General features: G+C 38.9%; 1 protein-coding gene across 1 annotated transcript in view; it reads right to left on the reverse strand.

Moving 5' to 3' along the window:
* LOC310749355 (unconventional myosin-IXa-like) overlaps positions 1-17,213 on the reverse strand; it is a 141,481-nt gene that overhangs the window by 77,973 nt on the left and 46,295 nt on the right. The window contains 6 exon segments of the mRNA XM_083586090.1: positions 5,281-5,407; positions 7,271-7,368; positions 9,744-9,800; positions 11,768-11,867; positions 12,806-12,868; positions 16,292-16,386. Of these exon segments, the coding sequence (XP_083442216.1) occupies positions 5,281-5,407; positions 7,271-7,368; positions 9,744-9,800; positions 11,768-11,867; positions 12,806-12,868; positions 16,292-16,386 (540 nt within the window).

Here is a 17,213-nt window from a genome sequence, read left to right on the forward strand (position 1 = left end):
TTAAATATCAGTGGTGGAGTAGATATGCAGCAGAATGAGCTGAAAGAACAAATTTTACTTTTTTGTTTACTTACTTACCTCAACCAAAGAAAAGTGTATGGAGAGCTCTTCCCCTGCCGTCTGCCTCATTGTGGTCAAGAATGTTAAACCCCCCCCTTCACACTCACCCTCTGCTAGAAGGGAATAGGGTGCACAACAGCCACAATGGTGTCCAGAGGGCTGTGACCAAACCACCCTCCATAGCAGCTCATCTCCCAGTTTGTTTGATGCACTGCCTGGAGGCATGGCTTCTGAGAGAGAAAACAGAAGGACAATATTCCTGCCCACCCTCCTTAGCCATTTCTAGGCAATATAGTAACTTGGGTTTTAAAATAACTGCTTCTTCTCCTTGGAGGCAAGGTGGAAATCTACCAGCAGTGAAATTTATGACTAGCTAAGCAGAGAAGATGCTTTCAGTCACTGGAAACATATGATATTATTGTGGGTGACAGGAGAAAGATTGGACCATGCCTTGGGGTGGGGTAGGGTTCAAAACCTTGGCAGGGCTATAGCCCACTTTGTCCATAAGAGGGCTGCCCAGATCTGTTGAAGAGCAATGACTCCTTTCTCCCTGGTTTTCCACTGCAAGCATAAATTGGATATAAAGGGACAAAGCTCATGGGTGCCCTGTACAATAGGCTTAGGTAAAGGTTTTAGGTTGTATCCAATGGTAAAGGTAAAGGGACCCCTGACCATTAGGTCCAGTCGTGACCGACTCTGGGGTTGCGGCGCTCATCTCGCTTTATTGGTTGAGGGAGCCAGCATACAGCTTCCGGGTCATGTGGCCAGCATGACTAAGCCACTTCTGGTGAACCAGAGCAGCACATGGAAACACCGCTTACCTTCCTGCCAGAGCAGTACCTATTTATCTACTTGCACTTGACATGCTTTCGAACTGCTAGGTTGGCAGGAGCAGGGGCCAAGCAACGGGAGCTCACCCTGTCGTGGGGATCCGAACCGCCAACCTTCTGATCGGCAAGTCCTAGGCTCTGTGGTTTAACCCACAGCGCCACCTGCATCCCTGTATCCAATGGTAGTCATACTTAAAATAGGTCAATTGTCAGGGGCTGGCTGGACAACAAGGAGGTGCCAGTCAGGGAACCCCCAAGGCAAATCACAGAGGAGGAAGGTCCAGAGCCCAGGGATTGGTGGTGGGAAACCGATGAGAGATCAGAGGGAGAAGCTTGGGAGGAGGTGGTGGATACTGAAGGAAGTTTAGTGAGGAGGAGGAACCTGTAACAGGGAGAAGTTTAGACTTTGAGACAGAAGCAGAGGAGGGGGGTCAAGAGGCTGCTCCCGAGAGTCTTCCCTCTCCTGCTGTGACAAGCTCCCCATGGTCTCCAAGAACACACAGGATAATGAGGAGAGTGGAACAGAGGTCAGAGATGGGCAGACAGAGTTTGAGACTGCTTGGGAAATATTCGGGAAAGGAAGAGCCTTAGGAGTGGAAGGCAGGGAGTTCAGTCCCGACAACTGCTCCGCAGGGGCAAGACCTACTAGGAAGTGTTGCTGAGTTGTATGCCGTTTCCTTGAATAAAGCACTGACAACTGCCTCTGCTTCTTCGTGCTGACCTGCATCGGACTTCAGCCCTGACATCAATTGAAATTAATATACACAGCTAACTTAGGGCCATTAATTTCAGTGTACAACTTAGTTACATACAGCTCTCCTGGTCTCTGTAAGCGAAAATACCATTGAGGGGGAATGTCTGACTTCCAGAGATTAAGCATTTCAGAATTATACATGTGATACATTGTAGCTATTTTGCACTTCCTACTGGAGCCAAGAACTAGCCAGATGCATAATAATACAGTGGTACCCCGGGTTACAGATGCTTCAGGTTACAGACTCCACTCACCCAGAAATAGTACCTTGGGTTAAGAACTGTACCTCAGGATGAGAACAGAAATCTTGCGCCGGCAGCTGTGGGAGGCCCCATTAGCTAAAGTGTTACCTCAGGTTAAGAACGGTTTCAGGTTAAAAACGGACCTCCGGGATGAATTAAGTACGTAACCAGAGGTACCACTGTAATCCAGGAGAAACCATAATATATACCCTACCAGGATTGTAATCAGGATCTGCACGCAAAGAACTACAATACACATTCCGTTTCTGTGTATGATCCTGAATTCGACAGCCCAATTCAATTCAGGTTAGTCAGAAGAAAATCCCATTTTTGGTGGACTAAATTCCAAGTAAGTGTATGCTTACTTAGCATCCTTAGCTTTAAAGTAAGCAATCTTGTTTGATATCTTTGGCTTGTTTAGAGCGGCTCAAACAAATCTGTGGGTTTCTTAGCAGACATAATTTTGCAAGTGAAAAAGGCTGCATTACCAAAATGTTTTGGATTATATTGAATAAATTATGTTGAATAAAAGCTATTCTTCGTTGCAAACCAATGTGTTTTGTTACAGCAACCAACTACTAGGCATGCTTGATCAGGATTTAAATTCTGCCTTTCATCTTGAACTATGGGTTTCCAAGAAAACTCACAATTAAAAGTATAATTATACAACCAATGAATGCATAAAAGCAATGCTGATAAAAATCAACAATAAAAATTAATGCAGCAAGAGAAGACACTCAGCACAGACCAGAGGCAAGGCTAGATAATAACAAAAAAAGTCTTAAAAGCACGTTGGACAACCATAGGGAAGATTGTACCATAGGCTGGGTGCTTTAACTGCAAAGGCCTATACTCTTGTCCCCACCCAATCATGCCTCTAAGGGAGGTGGAATGAGAAACTGGGTTTCAGATGCTGAATGCAACAGGAAGTCAGACTTATAAAGGAATACAAATTTCAAAATAGGAAATATGACTTACATTACTTTTCCTCGGAAATTTTAAATATTTAAAATCTGCACTCCTACATTCTGTTGAAAAAGTGAAGTATCCTATTTGTTTCTGGACATGAGCACCGTTGTAGATCTGAGATATCTACCACAAGTCAAGCAGCAATGAACTGCTGTGGCCAGTTATACTTTAAAGACTAGTAAAAGAACACTGATACCTATAAATGTCAAAATAGCTCAGAAGGAAGAGCAGAGATCATGCAGCCAGACTCACACAAAAGGCTGGTTGGAAGCCAAGACAGACTGAAGATTACTTATCCAGAACTGACAATGCTGTTTCAGACAAAGCAGATGAATTGCAGCAAATGGAGAGCTAATCTCAGGCCAAGAGCTAAGAATAATTATCTCTTCTGCCCTTGTTTCAAAGACCTTCATGCTGGAAGTCAAGTGTCATTAACTTCTTGGTACAACCGAAGAGCCCAATGCTCTCCAGAAAGCGTAGGGGTGCCCTGCCTATTAAGCTTCCTAACTGAAGAGGCTCACCTGGTACCCCCACTTTATTGGTGTTTATCTGGCACCAAAACAATTTATTTTCACTGGCTTTTAAAGTTTTGAGTCTTAAAAGTGCTTTGTATCTTGACATGAACTACCCTGGGAACAATTTGGTTAAAGGATGGTATATATGTGTGCAAAATAAAATCAAACTACCAGCAAGGAGAAACAAAAGTGTTATGTGAGTATTGGCAAGTGGCATAGATACCTTTAAAAGGAAATAAGACAAAATCATAGAGGGTAGAACTACTGACAGCTATTAGCTATGTACGTATAGTCATGCTATGTATTTTAATTTCTGCAAACTGCCCTAGAATGTATTCTGGTGAAGGGTGGTTTGTTTTTTAAAAATGAATGAATGAATGTATAAATCCGTATAGAACCTCAAGGCTCAAAGACAACAAATTATGTATGCTAGATAGTTCCTGTGAGACAAAATGTAGGACAGTTGTTACATTCATGCTATAGCCCTGTAAACTTGTTTTTGAGAAATCAATGCTGGGTCTTAGTAATCACAACATCCTTTTCTAAGAGTTCATAGACTGACTGCTTAATTATCTGTTCTAGCACCATTACTGGTATTGATGTCAAGCTGCGTCTTCCTTTCCCCCACTCTTGAAGATGGGGACAACATTTGTCTGCCTCCACTCAGCAAGGACCTCACCTATTCCCCCAAAATTCTCAAAGATTACAGACAGAAGCCCTGAGATTACATCTGTAAACTCCTTTACATCTGTAAATTCCTTGGGTGCAGCTCATCAGGCCCTGGAGATTTGAATTCATTTAAAATGGCTAGGTGTTCCCTAACCACCTCTTTTCCTATCTTGGGGTTCAGTTCCTTCCCTGCATCATTTATTCTGTTATCACCAGGTTAGGCACTGCTTTCCTTTTCATTGAAGACAGAGGCAAAGTAGGTGTTGAGCAGTCCCACCTCCTCTGTCCCCCAAGAGTATTCCTCTGTCTTCTCCAAGCAAAGGACCTACTACTTGCTTGTTCTTCCTCTTGCTTTGAACATAGTTGAAGAAACCTTTCTTATTATTTTTAACCTCTCTTGCAAGCCTGAGCTCATTCTGAGTTTTGGCCCACCTGACCTGCACTGATTTTATTATACTCCAGTTGTTTGAAAAAGAAACATGGGGAAAAGTACATATCTGATGCACTTTTAGAAAGTACACTATGCTATTTCAGTCGTAACGCTTGCAGAAAACACTCCAGAGATGCTAATGAAACTTACTACAAACCTAACTTATTGTAGATGAGCATTTTGCGAGAAATCATATTAAGTCAGTAAGAAGCAAAAACTGCAAGTGATCAAAGTCAAAAACTATTATGGAAGTATGGGAGAACTTCACTAGTCTGCCTTATTTTAAGTATGGTGTGGGATTTTGGGGTTTTTTAAAAATAAAGCTTTATATTCATTTGATTCATTTATTCACAGGTGCCTCTGGTGACAACTTCAAAGTTATGGAAAGTAGTGTTATAAGCACCTACTTTCTCCCACCATGAAGTGTGGTTTAAAATATACATATTAGAAACTCAAATCCACTCCAGAACCCTCCCTTGTCCCCACCCCTCAGATAAGGAGCTGGTAACTAGAGACAAGGTCATCAGATTGCGGCAGTGGAAACATGACAGTGGAACTCTCTTTTCATATAGCTGGATGGTGGTGATGATAGGGCAGCTATTGCAACCTACCTTAGATCAGGCTGTGACCTGGCAGTGGGTCCTGACCCATCAGCTGAAGACTAATGAACCAAACTACCAAAACGAATAGTTTCACTATCAATAATACATTTTTAAGAGGCTGAGTTTCTCCGCAGCCCCACCTCCAAAAATACCCAAGCTGAAAGAAAGGGAAGAACTGGGTAAATCATGTCAAAAGTTTCATGGTTTACCTCTAGCAGCTCCGAGACAATAGGAAGAACTTCAGGATTACAGATATCTATGGAATCATCTCGGTAGGTTTTCTTCTTGTAACAGATGTTACCCAAGTGTAGTATTGCAGACAAAATGGAAAAAATCCTATGGGCATAAAACAACACATTTTCTTTCTTTTTCTTCACAGTAAATGCAAGTTTACCAACATTTCACTACATATTGGGCTCTGTGATTTTGTATGCCAGACTTTATTAAGCAGTATTTCAATATACTGGCATATTGTCACATATAATGTATTGCATTTATCAGCTATTAGGCAAATATATTCAGTACTACACCTAATGATACAATGCCACAGCTTTTCCTGTTTTACTAGGATCTGTTAGATATTACCGTATTTTTCGCTCTATAAGACGCACCAGACCATAAGACGCACCTAGTTTTTGGAGGAGGAAAACAAGAAAAAGAAATATTCTGAATCCCAGAAGCCAGAACAGCAAGAGGGATCGCTGCGCAGCGAAAGCAGCAATCCCTCTCGCTGTTCTGGCTTCTGGGATAGCTGAGCAGCCTGCATTCGCTCCATAAGACGCACACACATTTCCCCTTACTTTTTAGGAGGGGAAAAGTGAGTCTTATAGAGCAAAAAATATGGTATATTAAGATTACTTATAAAGGGACAAGCTGATATACTGTATAAGATTTTATTGGTTTACAAAAGTACAGGCCTTGTCTCTTTTTTCAGGTTGTACAGTGGTACCTTGGGTTACAAACACTTCGGGTTACAAACACTTCGGGTTACAGACTCTGCTAACCCGGAAGTAGTACCTCGGGTTAAGAACTTTGCCCCAGGATGAGAACAGAAATTGCGTGCCGGTGGCACGGCGGCAGCAGGAGGCCCCATTAGCGAAGGCGCGCCTCAGTTTAAGAACAGTTTTGGCTTAAGAACGGAATTAAGTTTGTAACCAGAGGTACCACTGTACAGTCTTTCTTATTAATAAGTTACATTTGTTGTGAGACATTAAAGTTGAGTACAGTATAAGGTTGGGGAAGAAGAGTGAGGAGAGGAAGGGTGGGGTGATGAAACTTATATTATTTTGTATAGTGTACGTGTGGGGTTTTGTGTCAGTGTCAACTAGGTATGTTCTCTTTCTATTTGTTTATTACATTTCCTTGGTAGTGAGAGGTATTGGGGGCAGGGTGTGGTTGATTGTCTGTGGTTGGCTGCAGTGGGGCTTGTTTGCATTTGTGAGGGGGGGAAGGCTTGTTGGGTCAGGTAAGCCAGATTGATTTGTATGCTGTTGGTGGATTCTTCTTGTTGTCTTCTTGGGCTGTGTATGTGATAAAGGGGAGTCAGACTGGAGTTAAGGTGTCCTCTTCTATTTGTCCCTGTGTCACTTTCAGTTTATTGGTTAGCTTTTCTAGTAAGGCCAATTCCCATACAATTTGATACCATTGGTCCATGTTTCCTCCTGAGAGGCCTCTCCAGTGTCCGGCTATGAGGCATAAATATTTAAAAAATAAAGGGACAAATGATACGAAAACAAACAAAATGTTATTAAGCAAATCTGTTCTGAATGTTTCTGTGGTCATTTAGCAACCTATTGATTTAGTGACATGTACAATTAACTAATTAGCAAGCAATCTAAGTATAGCTATGTAATATGTATTGGGTTCTGTGTTTGGGATTTTTAGCCTACTCAAGCCCAGAGATCCAAAGCAGGCTACAAAAATAAAGTTGCTAATAACCAAAGCAATAGTAATTCATACAGAGTTCTGTTGGAGCTTATTCACACTAACATTTTTAAAACAGTAATGGCACTGGCTGACTTCAATGGCTTTCGGCTCCTAAAAGCCCTGACAGATGCACAGTATTATGACTGCAACTCATTCAATCATGTAAAAACTTCAGAAAGTGTTGGCTGAGCATCAATCAAATACACATGCTGCAGCATTCACAACACCAGTCCACGACTTAATAATGCACTGTTATAAGGAACATCAACTTACTGCTTGCGAGTCTTGGGAAGGAAGCCCACCATCTCCATAGCTAGCTGCAAACGCTCAAAGTCATGCTTCAGATCTTCCCCTTCAACAGAGAAGCAATCCTATTGAGGCCAAATATGAGGAGCAATTATTAGAAGAGATGGGCATCAAGAAGGAAAGGAAGGAACCACCCATGAAAACACTATGCAAAAGACAGTGGAGAAAAAGCTGCCTGCACCACTGCCCACCACCAAAGGCACCTTCTCCTGAATTAAAAAATGACCTCATTCTTTGTTACAGATAGGTAGCCGTGTTGGTCTGCCATAGTCAAAACAAAAAAAAAAAATTCCTTCCAGTAGCACCTTAAAGACCAACTAAGTTAGTTCTTGGTATGAGCTTTCGTGTGCATGCACACTTCTTCAGATACACTGAAACAGAAGTTCAGAATACTTCTGTTTCAGTGTATCTGAAGAAGTGTGCATGCACACGAAAGCTCATACCAAGAACTAACTTAGTTGGTCTCATTCTTTGGACAGTAAATGTAGCCTAGGCCCTCCATCACTGCAAAATAATCAAGTTCCTCTCTACAGAGAGCATGATCTACATTTTAAAATAGAAAGCCAAAGTTGTCTGCTGTCTGCACTCATGGATTATATTTGTGTAAAGATGAATAAATTGATTTTTGAGTTCTATAAAATTACTTGACAAATCCGCAGGAAAAATCTTCCATCTGTTCACAAATACCCAAACATTTTATTCTGCTTCCAGAACAAGAGTTCATTTTCACTCCCTCTTTGAACAATTATTATTCCCAAATATAGAATGTAATCCCTCAATATTATTTTCCAAATATGGCATAAGTTATTGTTTTTATGGTCTCAACAATTCTGCAGACCCCCACTGAGTCTACAAGAGAGCAGCAAGCAGCTCAAAAGTGATTGAGATCCCTCTCTATGTGACAAGAACACATGTCAGAGTTGATTGCTTAGGGAACAGGTGAAAAAGAGGACCCAGTTCTCTAGGTCCCAGAAGGAAGCTCTTTGAATATGTGAGAGGATATAGAAGTGTATTAGGAAGTGTGAGTCCTAACCAGGAATGGCTGGGACAGTAGGGTACAGATAGGAAAAGGGGGCAAGTGGAAATCTATATAGGGACAGCTTGTAGGCGTGTGGAAACAGCAAATTAAATATTAGCAGAATAGCATCAACATATTGGAGAGTGGATTAGCAGTAATAACAGCATTTACTAACACAGTATTAACCTCTCAAGTGTAGCCACTTTAATTTATCAGTGTCTGAAAAATTCAGTGTAGTCTGCCATACCAAAAAGTAAAGTTCAGCTGCTCAAGATGGGCAAGTATCCCACATCACTCTGCTTAAGTAAGCTATTACCAATGTGTTCATAATCGCTTCAGGCAAGCTATGGGGGAATATTCAAACTATGTTTTCTGCAATAATCTGTTGACTAGACAAATCTAAATCATTGGTCCTCTACGCTGCTTAGAGATGTCTGTAAATTAAGCGGTACATAAATCATCAAAATAAGTAAAAGAGACAGAAAATAAACATTCACATGAAATAAATATTCAAGATTTTTGCTACATTATTGAACCATTTTGTACTTACAGCTTCCTTTCTGAGGGGGAAGAATAAAGCAATAAAACTAATAGAAATTAACTAAATTTAAAATGCCTAAATTCATTTGTGAACCTTCTTACAATCAAACATAACACTCAAGAATAAATTTGCCTGAATGATATTAAGGGGGAAATAGTAAACCCAAGTTAGAATTGTTAACATGCAATTAGAATAGCCATGCTCTCTGAGGTAAGATTAAAATGGAGTGATATCAAGACAGACAAAACCCACAATTTAAATACAATAATCTGACTTCACACAAGAGTGGGGAGACCCTTTCACTTTTTTGGCCATTGTAAACAAACATGGCAGTAAACCTCTTCCTTTCAGATGACACTTTTACTGAACCTTTAACTAAATTGCTTGATATTTTTTAAAAAAAATCCGTAATTGCCCACAGAATAATCTGGTGTAGACCATGAAAACGGAAAAGATTACACTAGTTTAATGAATTAATATTCACTATATTTATGCTTTAAAAAACCCAGAATATGCTATATCAAAAATTATCCTGAATAGTTTAATCCAGGCAAAAGCTTCATTGCATACTCTCTCTCTCTCGCTCGTAGAATATAATTTCATCATGTATATATTATGCTTTTTGCAGTGTCTCATATACATAATAACATCATTCAACTACTTAACAAAACCTATCAAAATAACCCTATACAAAAATTATACAAATAAAAAAATAGTATACCGCCACAAATAATCTACCAAACCAATGAGGACACAGAAATTGTGTTGCCAGTAATCAAATGGAAATGGTTTTGTATTTGCCCTACAATTTGGTGCAAAGCCAGAGTGAGTGAAGTGTCTGTCACCAGTAACCCAGAATGGATGGATGTACTCGTACTGACCGGCTCAGACTCATAGTAACAGTCATCCCAGCTCTGTTTGGGGGGTTTCTTTGTCATCTGAAAGTAAGGCAGATTGGGTAAATAGCATTCCAAATCCCATGCCACTATCTCTTCCCACTTTTACAGACAGGAAGTTAAGCATTTATTTAAAATCATTAAGCTACAAGCATTCCCATTTTAGAAAATGATGGCTAGGATCCACCTTCTCCATTTCTCCTTACCTTATGAAATCTGATATGAGAATGCACATACATCATGCTACTTTTTCATGTTACAAAAGAAGCCTATCTAACCTTACAATTAAACTTAGAAATCCACTTCTATTGGCTGCCAAACACTGCAGCTATGCTCAGTAAGTTTGGATCTAATAAATGAGTCATATTGCCACTGGGAATATTGTCACAAAGTGACAATTTAGAAGGAGAAAGGAGTACAATTTAAGATGCTTTAGAATTTTTACAACACTAAGGGTGCTACGTCGTATACATTGCATTTATTGTTGCATGTGAGCTGGAAGATTTTTCTTCCACACAAATCTATCATGACTGCTCAGACTCATTTCTTTTATCAAGAAGCATCTGCAATATTTAAGGGTTTTTGCAAACATACCATAGTAACCCCCAATACACTACACCACACACACACACACTACTGTGATTAACAAAACAGATTTTACTTGTGTAGCAAAATATTTTGGCTTCTATTTTTAATCAGCTGTTTTGATGAAAATATGCTATTTCCAAGGCAGTTCTAGATTTTTGAGGATGGAATGTTCAAAAGGGCTTCATTTGCTCAAGTGTTGTTAGTACTATCCTCAAGACTGAGGTCATGCAATGTTAATGTGCTCAGTGTGTACATCCAGAAGTTCTCCCTCCTTGTTATCATTATAGGATGTTACACACTGGGCATATTAACGAGACATTTCCTCAACCTGGAGAATAGTACCTACATTACTTAGCTTCAGCAAAGGAAGCCCTTCTGAACATTCAGTCCTCAAAGCGCTAGAACTGCCACACTGTATTTTCATTTTTATCAGAACTGCTTATGAAGGCAGAACCTGGAACATTTCGCCACATAAATAAAAATTATTTTGTTAACCACAGTAACAGATATATTATTTTAATGATTAACCAAATCCTAAAAGAAATCTACAGCAAGCTTGTGTGAAATCTTTCTTGATGTTTTATAACTATCTATACATAAAAAATGAAGTAATAATCCAGCTTCTGCTATATAAAGAGGGATATGTCAGAATAATGTTTTTTTTTTCTTTTAAATAGCTAAACCCTTGAAGAGAAACCTTTTGCAATGATCCCACATGATCTCAAGCTTGAAGATCCATGTTGCTTTGCAATTGTATGAACACTATATATTTTCAGCCATTTATTTAGGATTCAGCCTTAAACACTGTATTGGGAAATTCTGGCAGAGAGTGTCCTGCCATCACCATAACTATTCTTCCCTTCTGCCATCTCTGTTCTATTGCATCAGCTACCCTTGCATCCTGAAGGAAACAAGTTATATAAGTGCTATGGCGTATTAGTATAAGATGTAGTACCCACCCCCCCAATAATTTCAATTCTTTAACCATAGTTGGAATTAATGGACTTGGGTTAGCCTTATTTGTTAAAGTACAAACAGATCATGCTATCAGGAAGGATGGTAAAAATCATGCAACATTTGTAAATGGATTTGTCTCTTCTTCAGTAGAAATATAATATGGTTTTCCAGATGAATGTTATTAGTTGTTTATTAATTAGAAAATCATCCATGTTCTTTAGGAAAACTGCAATCCAAAAAGCACATTATATTTTCTATAGGCCACTTAAGGCAAGAAAAAAAGTGCTTTGAAAACATTGTTTCTTACTTAGTTGCATTCCCCAAACCTACAAATTTATTGTGCTAGGACATCCATGCACAGGTAACAATAAAATTAGTTTTAAAACATCAGCACCTGAACAGTGGTTCATTGCTCTAGGGACAAATATATACATTCAGTTAAAAACTGCTTGGTATATTCCCACCTGATTAAGATAATGATATTCATCAGGCTGTTTAAGATGAAATGCTGATTTCTCTTCTTCACTTGCTCCTGCCAGAAGGTAATAAAATACATGGTAGTTCCTGGCAACAAATAAAAATGGTGTTAAAAGTCCCATCACCATCAATACAAAAATGTTAGCAAGAATCATTGGAAGTATGAATAATACTAGTATTTTATTTTTATTTTTTTGACAAATCAAATACACAGACATCCAGTTTGCATGTAATGCTAAATCAAATGATGGCTTAGCAAGAACATGGCTTGGGTTCACATTTCATCTAGCCAGTGGCGTAGCGTGGGGGGTGCAGGGGGGGCGGGCCGCACCGGGCGCAACATCTGGGGTTAGGGCAAATCCATGGGTTAGGGGGCGCAAATCCACGGGTTAGGGGGCGCAAATCACGGGTTAGGGGGCGCAAATTACTTGCCTTGCCCCGGGTGCTGACAACCGACGCTACGCCACTGCATCTAGCTCTTCCTAAATAAACCATGAGTTATAAAACATAGGGCAAATCTTTCTTACAGCTCATGCTTTGTCTAGAGAGTGCTAAATCACAAACCTAGGTTCAACCATGCCTAAGTTCAGCATAGCAGCAAAATGCACTGAGAACCAAAGAGACCACTAACTCCTCTCCGGAAGCCTACAACTGGAAGCTAAGCTGATGAAAAACTAACCATTGGTAATTTACTTCTTGGTTTGCATGGCATAGCAATCCAAACTATGGCTTAATGGGATTGTACAAATGTATGAGTTCATAGCTGCTCTCGTCCTTTTTCTTCCTCTAAGCCTGAGTTTCAAAACAGGAATAGTGTTGTATGAGCAAATACTCAAACCCAGGGCATGAACTGCTGACAGTATTAATCATGACAGATTAATCTAACATCATATATATCAAAACACAAAATACATGCATATAAAACTTAGAAATCATTATAATTGTACTTTATTTTAATCATTATTTTGGTTTACCTTTCTTTATCCCCGCCCCCTTCCCAGCAGTACTTTAGATTCAGTACTCACCTCTCATTATGTTCCTGATAGACAAGCCTTGACTTTTCCAGTAGATATTTTTCAACATACGCTCTAGAGGAAACAAGACTATTAGTTAAGCCTGAGAATAGTTTGATTTTTATACCTTTCTCTTTTTAAAAAGTAACAGGTCTGGTCATTGCATAGATTGATGAGGATATAATCATCTGAATATTACTATTTGATAGAAAAGCCTGAACATGGAAGAAAAATGTCATAGGTACATTTAGATATCACCACACACTAAAACCTCTAGAAAAATGGATTCTAAATTTTTCTTTTTTCATTCTAACCAAACCTTCCTAGCTGACTGTCTATGAACTTTCTGGAGCAGTTAAGCTGCAGCTCCGCCTTCCTTCTTCAGAAAAAGAACTCACAAGCACTAGAGTAAGGTAATAAAACAAAGGGCAAGAATATCCTGCAGTAACAGAATTCATAAATTTATTTGCATGTTGTGTTGAATGTATGTGGCAGGAAAGTGTCTCCATTTTTTCCAAACCGTTCAAATTTATCTACATTTCGTATGTCCTTCCCTTACTTAACGTTTTTTTCCTGACCTATGGTAGCCCAAAATCTTTTCACTTTTCTTTGAAATAATGGCATTCAAATCCTAAATTGAATCTTTGTGCAAAGGGCAGGGAGATGAGCTGGTGAGGATGTGGAAAATGAAATATAGTATAAACTTGAGCATGATTTTCAGCATGACTTCTATTACAGTTTTGGCAATTTTAACATAGGTGTCTTCGGTTACTTGACTCCCAGGATTCTACCGTGGGTGAGGCCTTTCCTCCTGCTCCCTTTCCTGCTCCCCACACCATGCGGGGGAAACATCAAGTACAATGGAAAGGTTTTGTATCTATAATACGGAATCTCCCTGAACTCTGCTGAACAGACCCATAGACTGGAGAATGCATTCCAAAAATGCAGTATGAAATGCTCCTGTTCAAATCCCAGTCAGTTATGCTATTTTCCAATGTGACCTATTACCCCTCCCACCTATAATACCACCTCCCACACAAAACACTCAGCATGCTCAGTCCTCAACTGGGCGGTTTTTGCCCTTCCCTTTAGTTTTTATCTCCATTTTTTGTACTTCTGTAAACCTTAGGATTTTCTTCAAAACTGATAATACCACCCTCTTCTGCATGGATGGTACCAACATGGCTACATAACAATCAATTTTTAGAAAAGGAATGCTACTATATTGTCAACTATGTATGTAGCAACAGATAATACCTCACAGTACTGGCCTGCAGTGATCACTGGAATATAGCACTCCTTTCTACCATGACAGCAGGTTTTGCTGCAAGAAGCAAAGCTCTTTTTGTGTTATGTTGAAGAAACGAGGGCAAACAGTTGCAGGAATGGGTGCTCTGAAGATCATTTGTGGGACCAAGTGATAAAATACTTGGTCTTTTAAAATATATCTTTCAGAAATAACAAAATAAACTAGTCTTCAACCCAGATTGTTGCAGAACACTATCTCACCTCCCTTATCACAATCACATAACTGGAAAGAATATTTCCAGAAAGAGTCTTCTACAAGCTCATATTATACTGCTAATTTCCTCTGTTCTGCTCAGCCCATTAAAACAAAAATCAACCTTCTCACCAGAGAGATGGTGTATTAGGTTAATCCTGTACATACACACAAAAACACCTTTGCAGCCTCTGCAGTAATATTTCTGTGTCTATATATCAATGTTACTGCATTAACACTGGAGATAATATCTTAATTGTATAAAGTAATCCAATTTTTAAGAAGCTGGCATTTTGATATTTGGAAAACAAGGGCTAAATTGCGATAAGCATATTCTTTTGAAACATCCATAGTGAAAAACAAGATGAGAAAAGTAAGGGAACTCTCAAAACTAAGCTAGATCCTGACTTAACTTGATTGTTGGCACTCACTAGAATTACCATGTTGATCACTCTCATGTGTGTTGTTACTTAATGGATGATGACAAAATTTGGATTCATTTCCCTTTTCTTTGCTTGACAACAGTTGCTCATGAACAGTAGTTTTATTACCCAACGGGAAATATGTAAAGTAATACTCATGATTGCTTAGTATGACTAACAGACATGAGGGAGTCAAATATGTGCTTTGCAGAAGGATTGGTAGAAGCAGAAGTTTCTTGAATACAAGCACCCTTCAAAAAAACCCTAAATAAACCCCAAGCCCAGTGAAAAGCTTTTCTTTGTCAACTCAATAAATATATTATTTATTGAGCAAAACTCAATAAATATATTATGAACCAAAGAAAAAGGTCTGGTACTCATTACTTCCTTAAGAGTCAAAATTATGGCACTACAACTTCTCATGGTACCGAAGATAAGCATCTATGGAGTCATCTTCACATCTCAACAAATACAAGTTGGGAGTCCTAACTATACACATTTCATAGTGCTTGATGTGATAGCAGAACAGTTAACTCTCCCCAAGACAGTGTGTATCCATCAAAATAGGATATTTTCATCTTGCCCCTTTTAAAATTCCTTCCTACTCAGACAAATAAGAAAAATATCACAGACTAACATACATTATAAAAACTGATAGCATGACTCTTTACTGGGCAATCACTGACAAGGAAAAGCGACACCACACTTTAAACAAGGAAGAACTGAGACAAGAGGAAACTCTGCCCTTCCTTTTATAGCCTTAGTCAAGAAAGCAGGGCTTAATTAAACGGAACTAAAAGATTCCAAATAGCTCAACTGCAGCACATACATCAGACTGGACAAAGCCATTCAGAAACTGAAAATCTACAGTCCCAAAATAATAGGATGCGTCGGGCTGCTACGGAAGCCTTCTCTAGCTTCAACAATTCTCAGACTTTACAGACTGATAGGGCTCCAAGTCAGGCAAACACAGGACATGAGACATTAGAATATAGAGTACAACAGCTGTAGCTTAGAACAGACTTCAATTCTCACATTAATAGACTGGATTCAAATTGTTTATTAAAAGCAAGAATGGAAACAATCCAGAGCAATTTGGTCTCTGGTTTAAGTGCAAATCTCTTAAATTGGTGCTCCTTTTGCTTTCATAAAATTCAAGCTGACTTAGCAAAATATTTGCACCAGTTGTGGACGATATGTGCACTCCAAGCCTGAGCCAAATCCCTCTGAAGTTCAGACAAAGATTTGTGCCGATTCCTAAGTGGACAACAGACTTTGTTCAGCAATTTCTTATATCAGTAAATAAAGCGAATTCAAGTTTTAAAGATTTAGCATTTGTAACTCCCTTGTGATTATACAGTAACAGTGTTATAGTTAAAAGAATGTGGGAAGTTAAAGCTTCCTTAACAGAATATACCTGTGTCAAGTCAATTATTTGTCCTATATGGCACAGACAAGTAACTGGGAATAGATTTACATGGAATGTTTAACATTCCCATCAGGCATCTACAAATACCAACAGCTGCAACCCATTCATGCTTAAAGTTCCTTAAGTCACTGCTCATTGCTACTTACCCACGGACAGTGCCAGTCTCCTGATAATTCACTTGGATAAACTTGCCAAAGCGACTTGAGTTGTTATTGTGTGCTGTCTTTGCATTCCCAAATGCCTGCCGAATAAAGAGATATAAAAGAACTGAGAAATGGCTCAACAATTTGCACATCCTAGACTTGCTTTTAATATGTGGCTTCCAGTATAAAATTAGAGGGGGGGAAATTAAAAATAATAATACAAGAATTCAGATAATACTAATTTTAAACTTTCATTCTTTGGTAGAAAGGCAGCACATACATTTTTTATTCTAATAACTTAAATTGCACTCATAAGTACATCTGCCCCCCCCCAAAAAAATCAGTGCTTAAAACAGTAGGCTGTGGGAGAATCATTTAATCTGAGTCTACAGTTCTATGTAATTCACCCTTCAGTTCAATATTGCATAGGAATAAAATTACTGCCGCCCACAGAGTTTTCTCATTTTGTCAGTTATTTATTGAAATTTAAAGAGTAAAATATTCACTTTTCCAGAATTCAGTATTTTGCTTACTAGCATGCTTACTGGTTGTCCATAAAGATTCCAGTACGCATCTGGTTTTGAATTGTACAGGGTGAAACACAGTGCAAAGAGGATTTTACTGTTATAGCAAGCTAATGAACAAGTGGTTTTTAAGTTTGTTAAATTCATGCCTGCAAATTGACAAGGTTTGTGACTGGATTTATATACCAGACTAAAACCTTGGTTGTAGATTATTTGAAGTCCATTTATTTATTTATTTATTTAATAATATCTCTAAACAGCTTGCATTAAATGAACTCAAACCAGTAAAGGTAAAATAAATACCAAAACAATTTAAAACAGAAACCAACATCACAGATAACACAGCAGAAATGTACAGTACAGGGAAAGCCTAGATAAAAAACAAGGGAAGCACTCAACAG

This window comes from Podarcis filfolensis (assembly GCF_964270895.1).
Source record: "Podarcis filfolensis genome assembly, chromosome: 14".
NCBI lineage: Eukaryota > Metazoa > Chordata > Lepidosauria > Squamata > Lacertidae > Podarcis > Podarcis filfolensis.